At 57.3% G+C, this 12811-nt stretch overlaps 1 protein-coding gene across 1 annotated transcript in view; it reads right to left on the reverse strand.

The window, feature by feature from the left end:
• LAMA5 (laminin subunit alpha 5) overlaps positions 1-12811 on the reverse strand; it is a 49328-nt gene that overhangs the window by 28365 nt on the left and 8152 nt on the right. Inside the window, exons 3-11 of the mRNA XM_003787852.3 lie at positions 8099-8216; positions 7019-7137; positions 6754-6924; positions 6553-6650; positions 2957-3072; positions 2724-2842; positions 2547-2637; positions 2150-2284; positions 1901-1963 (exon numbers count right to left, since the gene is read on the reverse strand). Of these exons, the coding sequence (XP_003787900.1) occupies positions 1901-1963; positions 2150-2284; positions 2547-2637; positions 2724-2842; positions 2957-3072; positions 6553-6650; positions 6754-6924; positions 7019-7137; positions 8099-8216 (1030 nt within the window). The remainder of the gene's footprint in view (positions 1-1900; positions 1964-2149; positions 2285-2546; positions 2638-2723; positions 2843-2956; positions 3073-6552; positions 6651-6753; positions 6925-7018; positions 7138-8098; positions 8217-12811) is intronic.

Here is a 12811-nt window from a genome sequence, read left to right on the forward strand (position 1 = left end):
TGGCGGGCGCCTGTGGTCCCTGCAACTTGGGAGGCAGAGGCAGGACACTCGCTTGAGCCCAGGAGTTGGAGGGTGCTGTGAGCTATGCCACGGCACTCTACCCAGAGGACAGCCTGAGGCTCTGTCTCAAAAAAAAAAAAAAAAGAAAAAAAAAGAAAACATTTGCCAAACCCTGGTTTACACTATTAACAAAACACTAAACACTTCAATATAAAAACTACGAAAGAGCTAGCAGATATGAGTGGATACTTGGTTGGGACTCTGCCTAATCATGACCCAGCTGTGACCCAGCGGAACAACACTGGCAAGGTTCAGCTAAACAGGTAACAACCGGTGCACCAAAAAAAGCCCCAAAACAAAAGGACCAGGAGAAAACACACAACTTGTAAGAAATGGATTATAAAATAAATATGGGAAGAGTTGGTCCTATGGACTGAGTAAGGTGCCAGATGCCCAGGGGAAAGCCGTGCCCTTGCGCGGGCGACCCACGTGAGACAGCAACTGGGTTGCAGCATGTTCATAGCAAAAGAGAAAGAAAAAAACACAGAATATAAGAAAGCAACTGAAAGGCCAAGAAGATTCCACCTTAATCAGTCCAAGTGCAGCTAAAGACAGTGAAATGCCCAACACAAACTAATGAAGACCCTGCCCACTGTGAAACACACCATCCTCTGACAACTCCTGCCAATGAGACTGTGACGCCGTCACCAGAAGATGTGCCCCAATTCCAGGAACTCTGGAAAGGGTGGACGTGTCTCTGAGCCAAGGAGGACATCGTCTGCCACTCAAGCTGGCCGGGAGAGCCGTCACTATGTGGCGCCAGTGCTAACATGCTGTCAGGGTGACTACGCCAGCAGATGTCTAAGAGAACAATTTGGTAATCTACAAAAATGTCCTCAACTCGCATGTCCAGTGATCCAGAACCTCCTTCTAGGAAAGTGTCCTACAGAAGAAGCAAGACTCCACGCAGTGTCAGCTGCAAGGATGTTTACCACAGCGCTCTTTAAAAAGCAAACCAAAAGGCTGGTCTGAAGGTAGTGAGTGATCTCACTTGATTGTTCACAGTCAGTTACAGACTGAACTCCTTGTTCTACTCTTTCCCCTCTTCTCACTACTGTACTTGTCTAGTCTTTAAAAAAAAAGAAAAAAAAAGAAAAGCAAAAAAAAGGATATATTGGCTCAGCACCTGTAGCTCAGCAGCTAGGGTGCCAGTCACATACACCAGGGCTGGCAGGTTCGAACCCGGCCCAGGCCAGCTAAACAATGACAACTACAACAAAAAAATAGCCAGGCATTGTGGCGGGCGACTGTAGTCCCAGCTACTTGGGAGGCTGAGGCAAGAGAACTGCATAAGCCCAAGAGTTTGAGGTTGCTGTGAGCTGTGATACAACAGCACTCTACAGAGTGAGACATAGTGAGACTGTCTCAGATAAAAAAAACCTTGTTTAAAAAAAAAAAAAGGATATATTTCTCTCTTTAGGCCATGAGAAAAATCAAAAGGAAAGAACCACCATTTCTAATAATTAGGGGTTGGTTAAAAAAATGGTGCCCCTGCCGCTGTGAGTGGGTGGAGACACAGTGACAGGACAGTTTGCGGGGACACCTCAGTGTCTGTGAAAGCCAAGAGCACAGCAGAGAGGGTCCAGGCAGCGTGAGGGGCCATTAGCAGCTGGCACCATCCTGGATGACTTTTCTCTTTACCTTTATGCTTACCAATATTTTTGAAGGTTTTCAAAAAAAAGGCTATAAAAAATAGGGTGATTTGCATAAACAGAAATGAGGCAAAAACCAAGAGGCCACAGTGAGAGAGGGTCCTCTCTTCAAGGCCTTCCTGTGGAGTGGCCTGTGGGTCACGGCCCCAGGGTAGGGGAAGGACCTTGGGGACCTCAGGGACACTTACTTACGATCTGTCCGGCTGGCAGCACCTGCTCCCCAGTGTCATTGGGGGAGAATGAGGGCACAGCTGCAGAAAGACACACCATGTGTTCTTGGCCAGGTCTGCTTGAAATCTCTGTACCTACCCCCACCCTGGGTCTCCCACACAGCTAGAGATGCAGGCAGGACAAAAGGGGTCTAGGCCGGGGCTCCACCCCCACAGGGCACCCTGGGTCCCACACGTAGCAGGCACACGCCCCTGCCAGGTGCTCACGGTAGCAGTGTGGGAAGCCCACAAAGCCCTCGGCACACATGTCACAACGCTCCCCGGTGAAGTTGGGCTGGCAGTAGCAGCGGCCAGTCAGGTCCTCACAAGTCCCATCAGTGAAGTCTGACTCACAGTTGCAGCCTGGGCAGGGGCCAGAAGCCAAGGGGCAGGTAAGGTCAGAGCCATCAGGCCCCAAGGGAGGGAGTTTCTGTGTCCACGATCTGGGTAGTAGGTGTGAGACTGAGGCCAGGCCTCCCGGGGAGGTGCCAGGGCTCTGGGGTCCTATCCCAAGCCTGGGAGAGCTCCTCCTGGGCAGGCCCTGAAGCTTGGAATGTCCTCTCAAGGCACACCCTTTTCGGGGCAGACCCCAGTCCCAGGATGCCTCCCAGATGAACCCACTCACGGCGACAGATGTGGGGTGAGTCTAGTGGCTGGTCCGGGGTACGGTAGAAGCCGGGCAGGCAGAGTTCACAGTTGATGCCGGTTGTGTGATGCTAGGGGTAGGGGCAGGGCTGCTGAGTACACAAGTGTCCCCACTCCAGGTTGGTGCCAGCCCACCCTGGTCCTCCCCCTGGCCCACCTGGCAGTCAATGCAGACACCTCCGCCCTGATAGGTGCCATCCTGACTCTGGCTGGCGTGGCGCCGGTCTACCTCAGAGTCGTAGTAACAGTCATTGGCATGGCCGTGGCAGTTGCAGGCTGGAGAGGAGGGGGCTCAGCTGTCAATGTGTCCTCCACGGCCCTCAGGCACACCCATGAGCCACGGGTGCCGGCAGCTCATGCCTGGGTAGGCCCAGGGCACGGGGCACTCACATTGGCACTCGTTGGCACTGTCGGCAGTTGCTGGCTTCCACGGCTGCTGGTTGAAACCAGGGCAGCAGCGGTCACAGGAGGTGCCACAGGTGTTGTGCTGGCAGGCACACTGCAGCCTGTGGGGACACGTGGGCAAGAGGGACTCAGGCTACCACCAGGGCAGGGGTGGCAGATCCCCTGGTCTACACCCCAAAGGGGCCTATGTTCTCCTGCCCTGCATATGCCCAGACCCCAACATCCCCTCTCCACAGTGGCTCTGACCCAACTGCCCAGCCTGGGGATGGACAAGCCTGCGAGGAAACAGAGAGACTGGTCTCGTGATGACCACAGGGTATTTGTGAAAAGGGAGGACCAGCAGGACCTGGGGTAGGGCACTCAGGTGGTTGGTGCATGTGGCCCTTGCCTGCAGGTCAGCCTGGAGCCTCAGGTCCTTCAAGATCAAGCTATAGCCTTCCCAACATGGCCAGAACTCAAGGCCAGTCCCCCTGAGCCAGCTCCAAAGGAAAGGAAGGGTTGTGTATGCAGCCCAGGCCCACATCTCACTCAGCGGCAGCTCTGTGCTCAGCCGCATTCCCTCATGTGTAGAAGGCACCTCCCCAGGGGCAAGTGGCCAAGAACCACTTCCTCTCCCAGCTGTGGTAGACACCAGGTCAGAGGGCTGGACACCTGCCTGAGGTCCAGTAAGTGGTGGGACAGCTAGTGACAGATGAGGCCTGAGGTTGGAGCCACCAATATCTCAGAATTAATCAGGACAAAGCCTGGCCTCCTGGCACACACCTGTAGCAACTCAGCCAGGGTGCACGCAACCCTGAGCTGTGTCTGCTCTGAGGCTGCAAGGCTACGCATTCCCCAAGCAGGACCCCAGAAGCTCAGGGAATCCAGTGCCATCCCCCATAGGGGTCCATAGAGCCTTGGGAATCAACACCACTTCTCCTCAGAATCCAGAAACATCCAGAAAAGCCACAACCTCAATGAAAGAACTGAAAATAAATTGCCCACCACCACTGGTAAGCGGCAAAGAGGGCGGTCTGCCTTTCCACCATCTCCGAGGATCTACAACCAGGGCCTGAAGTTAGCGTTTCACTTTTCAAAAGTCTACGTGGTCAGAGTACCTCTAAACCAAGAAATTAATGCAAAATGTGGTACCAGGAACTCTGGAGTCCTAGAGGGAATCTTTCCAAGCCAAGACACACAGGAAATATCGAGATAAAACCCTGCTGAAGACCTTACAAAGAAACAGGACAACAAGAGTCTAGAGCCACAACCAGCAAGGACCTCGTGTGATGGAACAAAGTCGCAGAAACTGTAAAAGAATGTTTAAAATGATTACAAAGAAAGGAATATTCAACCTAATAAAAAACATAATGCTATGAAAGACAGGCACATGTAAAAAAGAACTGATCAGAACGTCCAGAAACAAAAAATGAAATTAAGAAATTAGACTCAACAAATGGGTTAAGCCGCAGATCAGACACAGCAGAGCAGAGACTTAGTGAACTGGAGGAGGAGCTGAAGAAACTACCCAAAAGACAGCTCAGAAAAGAAATTGAGGGGAAGTGTGAGAGATTACAAGACAGGAGGCCATGAGGGTGGAGGCGTCTGTGTACAGGGAAAGAAGAGGCAGCAGGGGAGGAGATGGATGGAGAGAGACAGTAGCCATGGACGGTCTTGAGTTAAGGAAGACACGCATTCTCAGATCAAGAAGCCTGAGCTTCAGCAGCATAAAACAAGTCCCCGCCTCACCATTTCAGAGTAACTCTGCAGAACATCCACAGTGAGGGTCACAGCACACCCACGGCCACTGGGCGATGACGAGCTCTCCCCAGCACCAACAAACACCAAGAGACAGAAATAACTTCTCTGAAATGCTGAGAGGCAGTTGTCGACCAAGAACTCTGCAGTCAGCTACCAATCAAGAGTGGGGGGATCACTGCAGACTGTACAGCAATAACAACCAAGGGACACAATTCAGGAGGAAGGAGACTGAGTTCCAGGGGATGAACTGGAACAAGCAGGAGACTCCACGGTCCCTGGTGATGAAACCAAGCTACAGAAATGCCACATGTCCTCGGCCACCTCCTGGGAGGAGGCATGACAGCTCACTCAGTCTGGATTTGGTTAAGCCAGGTATGCCTATTAAAAAGGAAAGGTGACCGCCTGCTACCGTAAACAAAGCTCAAGCTCGGAAGGAAATCTAGAGATAACCACAAAGACAAAACATCTAACTTCCAAATCAGGGAAAGGCAGGCGTAATGTGGGGTCTGGTACAGAGCTGGGCCAGCAGCAAGCACTGACCATAATCGTGCAAATGGAGGTGGGAATCGGCAGGTGGGGGGGGTACAGGCAGAGACGAGCCTGCTGGAGGCAGAGGCCTCCCTCTCACAGCAGGGGCCAGGGTGGCGGCTGATGCCTACATGGAGAGCAGGGCTAGGCAGCGGCACTGGGACACCATGTGGTGACAGGGGCTCTGCTAGGTTCTGTGGTTCTGGGAAGGGTGCCCAGCCCTGCCACCCCTCATGCCCTGCAGCCAGGTGGCACCTCCCCCAGTAGACCAGGACAGGCCCCAGCTCCCGGCCAGGACCTTCCTCTCATCCAAAGACAACTTGGACACTTGCTGGGCCCTGCTCCCAGCCCTCACGAGCTGTGCTCCCACTTGGCACTTAATCCTAGTGCTCCAGCTCAGCACCTGAAGCTATACTGCCAGGCCTGAGGCTCCTGAGGGCAGCATGCCTGAGTCCTCTGGCTCAGGTGACCACACCACTCCCTCCAGGCCCACAAGTCACATCTGAAGGGGCCTACGGCTCACGTCTCTGCTCAGCCCTGACTGTGAGAATGTGGTGGGCTCTATCCACCCATCTCCTCTATAAGTTGAAGGTGTAGACAGGGCTGTAAGACCCCAGCAGAAGGCAAGGGGCAGGAGTGAACTGGGCTGGGCTGGCTACATGATGCTGAGGCACTAGGGGTGGGTGGGGTGGGTCTGCCCACAGGTTCCCTCTGGAAACCCCTACGGCACCTCCCTGGGAAGTTTCTGTCCCAGCCTCACTGCCCTAGCACCTGCAGCGCTTGGCTCACAGGGCACCGTGTCAGGGTACCCCTCTCCATGTTTCCTGATTGCCTCCCAAGTCCCCAGAGCCTAGAACGTGTTAGGAGCTCAACACACAGCAGATGAGGGAGGACCCGACAGACCCTGGGGCTGCCTCAGCCAGGACGAGCCAAGGGCCAGGACTCACTGGGTGCCAAGAGCCACCTGGGTTCTGTCCCAGGTGCCACACCTGATGGCAGCTTGGTGAAGATGCAGATTCTTGGGCCCTGCCTTCTCAGGGACTCTGGGTAGGGCCCAGGAACAAGCATACACTGGGAGAGCCACCTTCCTGCACATGGGAGCTGGAGGAAGCCCCACCTCTGCTGGCCCAGGAGTCTACACTCAGCTCTACCCCTACTTCTGGTGGAGAAACTGAGGCCCACAGGCAGAGGTAAGTTCAGGTCACACAGGAGGTGGGTGGCGTGGCAGGCAATGGACCCTGGCCTCCTACCCTAGGCTTAGCCTTCAGTGACAGAGGGGGCAGGGGCCTCGGCCTCACCCGAGAGCACCTCACCTGAAAGGGTCTGTGGGGTCTTTGGCGTCACAGACATCCGCGTGGCCGTGGCAGACGCAGCGGCCGCCAATGCTGATGTCCTTGATGCTGTAATAGTACTGTAGCCGCAGGCCTGTGAGCACCCCAGCAGGCAAGGGCTGCCCCCCACCCAACCCTGAGCCAGCTCCTCCCCTGCCCCTGCAAACAGGCTGGCACACTCACCCGGCGTGTGACCGTGGGGTCCCGCAGCGCCTTGCCCATGAGGTGACCCAGCAGCGTGTTGGTGCGCAGGAAACGCAGGCGGATGTTGGTGGCTTTAGTGAAGTCGCGCAGCAGTGGGGAGTAGGAGAAGTTCAAGGCCCCCGGGCGCCCGTTCACCAGGGACACCACGATCTGCAGACAGCATGGAGGGTGAGGCCGGGCGTGGCCCCCACCTAACTGCCCCCCTCAGACCAGCAGCCCCGCCACCACGCAGCCCCAGGTCCACCTCGCCGTTCTCCAGGGGCACGATGCGTGAGTACTCGGTGGTGCAGATGGCGTCATCATCCCGCAACACACGCTCCAGCGTCCGAGGCCCGAATCGCTCCAGGCAATCCCTCTTGGACGCTGTAGGAGATGCCAGAAGAAGAGGCTAGAACCACCAGAAAAGCCTACAGAGCCAGCGGCTCTTAGGGGACAAGGGGTTCAGGGGCATTGCTGCTGGCTCCGTAGGTTTTTGGAGCCTGGGTGGCTCCTGGACACCTCACCCCCGGGGGAACACTGCCCTTCGCTAGTCACCCCACCAAGGTTCTGCCAGCCAGCAGGACTTGGAGATGGGCGTGTACTGTGCCAGCTTACCACCTACACCCCACATCCCTCTCCCTAGAATATTCTAGAGAGCAGGTGCCCCCTCCCCAGGCCATCTTCATCTCCTTCCTTGGGACAGCCCCCTAATTGCCCCAAGAAAATTGCCCCCCTGGGGGGCGGTGCCTATGGCTCAAAAGGGTAGGGCGCTGGCCCCATATGCTGGAGGTAGCGGGTTCAAACCCAGCCCTGGCCAAAAAAAAAAAGACAGACAGAAAAAAAAAAAACTATAATAGAAAATTGCCCCTCCCTCACTCTCAGTCCCCAGAGTTTGGGGGACATGTGGCCAGGCCTGCCCAACCAAAGCATCTCTGTCCTGACAACATGACCAGTCAGGATGGCAGGTGGCCAAAGGCTGCAGTAAGAAGTGCCAGGCCCCCAGTTCTCCTGACATAGGCAGCTGAGCTGGCAGGATGCAAGCTGGGAGCCGCCAGGGCCTGTGTCACTGCAGGGAGCTGTCGCACATGAAACCAGCCCAGAAGAAGCCAAGAGATGGCACCGAGGTTCCTGGCACCATCAGCCCAAGCCCAGCTGTGCCTGAGGTTGGGGATGCGAGCTGATAAATTCCTGTTTGATAAATTCCCGAAAGTCTTTGGATGGACGGTCCCAAACCACACAGGAGCTGGGTCAAGGGCCAGGCTAGTGACTGGAGACTTCAAAAGAGCACGACCATGGCAGCCCCAAAAGGGACACCCCCACTAGGCCCCATAGCTCCCAGACTCACATGCAAAGTACTGCCATGGCTGGTAGGTGTGGCCAAAGTCTGTGGATCGCTCCAGCACCCAGAGGTCTGGCCGAGGGGAGTTGGCAAATTTGATGAGCACGTAGGCCACATGGAAAACCTGTGGGGACCAAGAGGGGTCAGGAGGACACGGGAGACACAGGCATCTTTGGGTTGCCTGCCAGGGGCAGATGGGCGCAGGAGACAGGGCCTGTGCCAGGGGTAGTCGTGAATACAGGGGCCAGCCCTCTCAGGAGTGTCCTCCCTTAGATGGATGCAGGAGACAGGGCCTGTACCAGGGGTAGTCATGGACACAGGGGCCAGCCCTCTTAGGAGTGTCCTCCCTCATATCCCCTAGAAGTTTGGGGTCTGAGGCAGTGGGATCGAGGCAGAGATAGGAGTACATCCCAGCGTCCCCACAGCATGATATCCAGCCGTAATAGGCAGCCAGACAGTGCCTCTACCATCTATCAAGTCCAGCTCCCAGCACGTCTGACAGTCAACACCCCTTCCAGAACAGACTCTGCCCTATCACCCGCTGACTGGCCCACAGCCACTGAGGCCTGGGCCAGGAAGCATGGAGCAAGTGGAGTCCTAGAGACGGCTGGAAAATAGGCCTTTCAAATATGAGTCAAGCTAAGAAGACCCCACTAGCCCAGGACTGGGGCTGTGACTTCCCTGTGGCCCCCAGCCAGGGCAGAAGGAAGCTGCACCCCCAGATGCACTCCTATTCAAGGGCTCCGCCTACCACTACCCACTGTCTCCCTGTGTTAGCCCCACCTAGGCCTGAGGGAGGTGCCCACAGCCTCTTGTCTCTGTACCCCTGGGGATGGGTGGGGCCCTACCTCAGCACAGCCTCACAGGGTACCTCAGACACCACCTCAGAGAAGCCCTCCTGGGCTACAGCCCATCTCACCACCACCTCAGCCATCCTCCCACCTTCTCTATCCAGGCCCTGCTCCCCTCTGCCCCCACTACCCTGCACTTCCCTCCCCCTGGAAGCCAGGCTTGATCACCCCCAACTCCTGTCATCACTGCTCCAACCACATGTCTGTCCCCACCTAAAATGGCCCCACTGGTCCTGTGCCTGCCTCTGGGGCTGGCTCCTCAGAGTCACCCTGACCTGTCGGGAACAAGCCCCTTGAAGATGCGAAGGCACATGGGGATTGACCTGCCCCTTGGAGGCAGCGGCCTGTGGAGGTTGAAGTCCCTTCCAGGCTGGAGCTGGGTGCTGGGGCTTGACTCAGTCCTCCATGGGTACCCTGCCACCCCCCGAGTCTGAGCACCAGGTGACTCTACCCCACCCACAGGAATAGCTCCCTGCAGGTGGGGGCCACAGCCCCCAGGAAAGGCCTGTGGTTCCTAAAAACTGTCTATTGCCTCAAGAACAAGAAGCTGACCATGGGGCAGGAAGGTCCCCAGGACAGGTGGGTGACCAGGTAGGCCCCACCTTGGCACCCCCAGCGTGCATGTCCCAGGGTGGGGCTTGGTCCCCACTGTGCTGAGTGCCCCCATGACCCACGTGACCCCCAGCTCCTAGGCTCAGCCCCCCACTGATAACGTAGAGGGCATGTGGCTTCTGGCTGCAGCCTGTTAGGGTGAGCCTTCCCCAGCCCCCCAAGGCCTGGCAACTATAGCAAAAGAAACAGAGGGGAAAAGGCCCAGGGCAGGGCTCTGAGAGATAGCAGGGGGCAGTGAACCCCCACAAGCGGCACAAGGAGGGCAGAGGCTCAGCTGTGGACACAGCACAAATGCTGACCCCTGCCCAGGGGCCCAGCCCATGGGGGGTATTGGCCCCCCAGCCCTAGAGGCCCCGTGGGGGCCCAATACCCACATCCAACACTAAGGGTAGTGAGGGCTAGCCCTTCCCTGCTCCCAGGTGGGCTCTGAGTGGCCCAGAAGGCCACTGAGGGTGACATTACACCCCAGGACCACACACCAGGCCTCAGGAGGGCCTTCTTCACACCTGCTGCCCCAGAGGATTTCTCTGCCAGGGACCTGGTGGGTGCTGGTAGGAGCCCCATCCATAGAGGAGAGAGGGGTCCCCCCAAGGGCTGCTCAAGGACCCAGTCACTCCACCCTCATCTCCTGAAGCTGCTGTGGTGTCTGCCATGGAAGGACCACAGACCCCTTATGGCAACAGTCCTGGAGGGGCAGGCTGTCCAGAGTCCAGGCAGGGCAGAGCTCCAGGACCCCAAGACACGCTGGGCCAAAGTCCTGCCTGGAAGATTTAGCATTGCAGAGACAGCAAGGGAAACAAAGTTCGGCTTTCCCCTGAGGTGGGGGTGGGGGCACAGCCTATTCACACACTGCCAGGCTCTGAGGTCATCTTCCCCTCCCTGTGGGTGGGGAGCAGAGAGATCAGCACTGCTCAGCCTCAGCACCCCAAACCAGGAGCATTCCAGGGAACCTGCATGCTGGGGCAGGGTCACAGGCTGCTCTCTGGTGTGTGTGGGGGGGTAGGCAGAACAGGCCCCATAAAAGGCTCCCGAGGACAGAGAAGGACCCAATGGTCCCCTGGGTCCTGCCCCCGCATTTCCCTGCGTACTGGAGCTGCTGCACCCTCCGATCTGTCCCTCCTCCTGCCCCTCCTGCAGGCTGGTCACATTTTTCCCAGCTGAGAGCACTGAATAAATATTGACTCCAAGACACTGATGGGCAGGGCAAGGGGGCATGGAAGCCCCTCCCCCCCCACTGGGCTGCTCATGAACATCCCAGCTTCACACCCCTCTGTCCACCCAAGCCTCTGTCTGTCAGAGGCCCTGGCCAGCTGTCCTTGAAGGGCTGGCCAGCTGCATATACGCTGGCAAGAAGGGAAGACCACACTCAAGGGGTCTCCCATCTGTCCCCAACCTGGTCTCAACTTCCAGGGTGACACCCGCTACCCTCAGAACAACCCGCAGCAGGCGCAGACCCTGGCCTCTCTGGACACAGCCCATCCCCTTCCACACCCCCCTCGGCTCAGCTGCCAACTCGAGCTGACCTTTCTGCCGCTACATAGTTCTGTGCACAAGGAAAAAAATCTCTTTTAAAGCAAAAGCCAAACAAAAGCTGCCTGGGTTATTTTTAAAAATCTGGCTATTTTGGAGCAGGCACATCTCCAGGACAGCAGCCGGGTCAACCTCCCAACCACCATGGCCCCGGCTCCCCCTCCCAGCCCGACCTTGGAGGGCCAAGGCTCCTAAAAGAAAGTTTCTGCCCTGGGGACCCCTGCCTCACAGGGAGTTGGCAAAGAGCCCCAGGAGCATGGGGTGCAGGGCCCAGGGCAGCAGCTCCAGGGTGGGCTTTAGCTCCAGTGGCTGCGTCCCTCCCAGGCACAGGAGAGTGAGAAAAGGTGTGAAGAGGATGACGGGGGCAAAGTGCCTTTCATGATGGCAGGTGCCAGGAGCCTGGGAGGGAAGATGCCACCTGGCCCAGCAGAGAGTAAGCAGAAGCCACAGCCTCTGACAGACAGTGCAGAGAGCACCCTGCAGCCACACTCCCCAATGGTGCCTGAGGCAGAGGGTGGGGAGAGGAGTGAGCAGGGCCAGGATCCGGACAGCTCAGTGAGGAGTGCAGAGAAAACTAGTGGGGCCTCTGCAGGCTCTGGGGGCAGATGACCACCCTGTCAGCCTACAGCCTCAGGGGCTTAGACACCCACATCACCTGGGGTGGGATGTGTTGAAACCGCTGAGGGACGGGAGGGGGCTCCCATCCTGTGCCATACCCCAGCTCTGCCCTGGCCCATCTGCCAGGCCCAGGTGCCGCAGCACTGCCTGCCCAGCGGCATGAATCACGGGCTGTGTGTGACTCAGCCCTAGCCCTGCAGGAAGAAGGGCCCTGTGCCAACTCCTGGGGACAGGCCAGTGTCCTAGGCAGTAGTGGCAAAGGCAGGAAGCCCCTCCTAGTCCCAGGCGTCCAGGCCTGCTCAGTCCCTTTGCACAGAGCAGCAGAGTGCCCAGGCCAATCTCAGAGGCCCTGTGACCTGAGCCCTGCCTTTCCCTGCTTCCGCACACCCCAGGTGCCTCCCCTAATAGCACAGACCCCATCTAGAAACCTTGATAAACTCACAGCAGGGCTGCGTGTGGGTGGCCAGGCAGGGTGTCTGCTCAGACCCTGAACTGGGTAGATAAGCACAGCCCATCTGCACAGCTGAAGCAGCCAGCCTGAGGACAACCACATATGGACACTGTTCCCAGAGCAACAAGGGAGGGGAAGTGCTGGGGGTAGGCACACAGAAACAGGGAATGCCCTGAGGACAGACAGACAGGGGCGACAGGGGCCCCAGGATCCCCAGTTCCCCAGTCCACAGGTGTCCAGAGGAGGGTGAGCAGGAGCTCACAGGCTGGAGGGCAGGACTTAGGCACCAACCAGGCAGATACAATACCTCCATGGAGCCCGGCTGGGGAAGATTCCATGACCCACAACTTCCCAGCCTGAGCGCAGGGCTCCCTGCCCCTCCCCCTGCAGCATGGCTCAGGTCAGGCCAGATGGTCAGCCTGGGACCACAGAAAGTGTAATTTAGGGGGACCCTCAGTCCAAAACCCTAAGTTTAGTCTGTGCTGAGCCGCACTGCAGAGGCCACTACCACAGTAGGTTTTATTTAAAAACAAACGGAAGGCTCGGCGCCTATAGCTCAACCGGCTAAGGCGCCAGCCACGTACACCCAAGGTGGTGGGTTCGAATCCCCAGCCCGGACCCGCCAAACAACAATGATGGCTGCAACCAAAAAATAGC

This window comes from Otolemur garnettii, unplaced genomic scaffold, assembly GCF_000181295.1.
Source record: "Otolemur garnettii isolate 467f Iridium unplaced genomic scaffold, OtoGar3 scaffold00023, whole genome shotgun sequence".
In the NCBI taxonomy this organism is placed as follows: domain Eukaryota; kingdom Metazoa; phylum Chordata; class Mammalia; order Primates; family Galagidae; genus Otolemur; species Otolemur garnettii.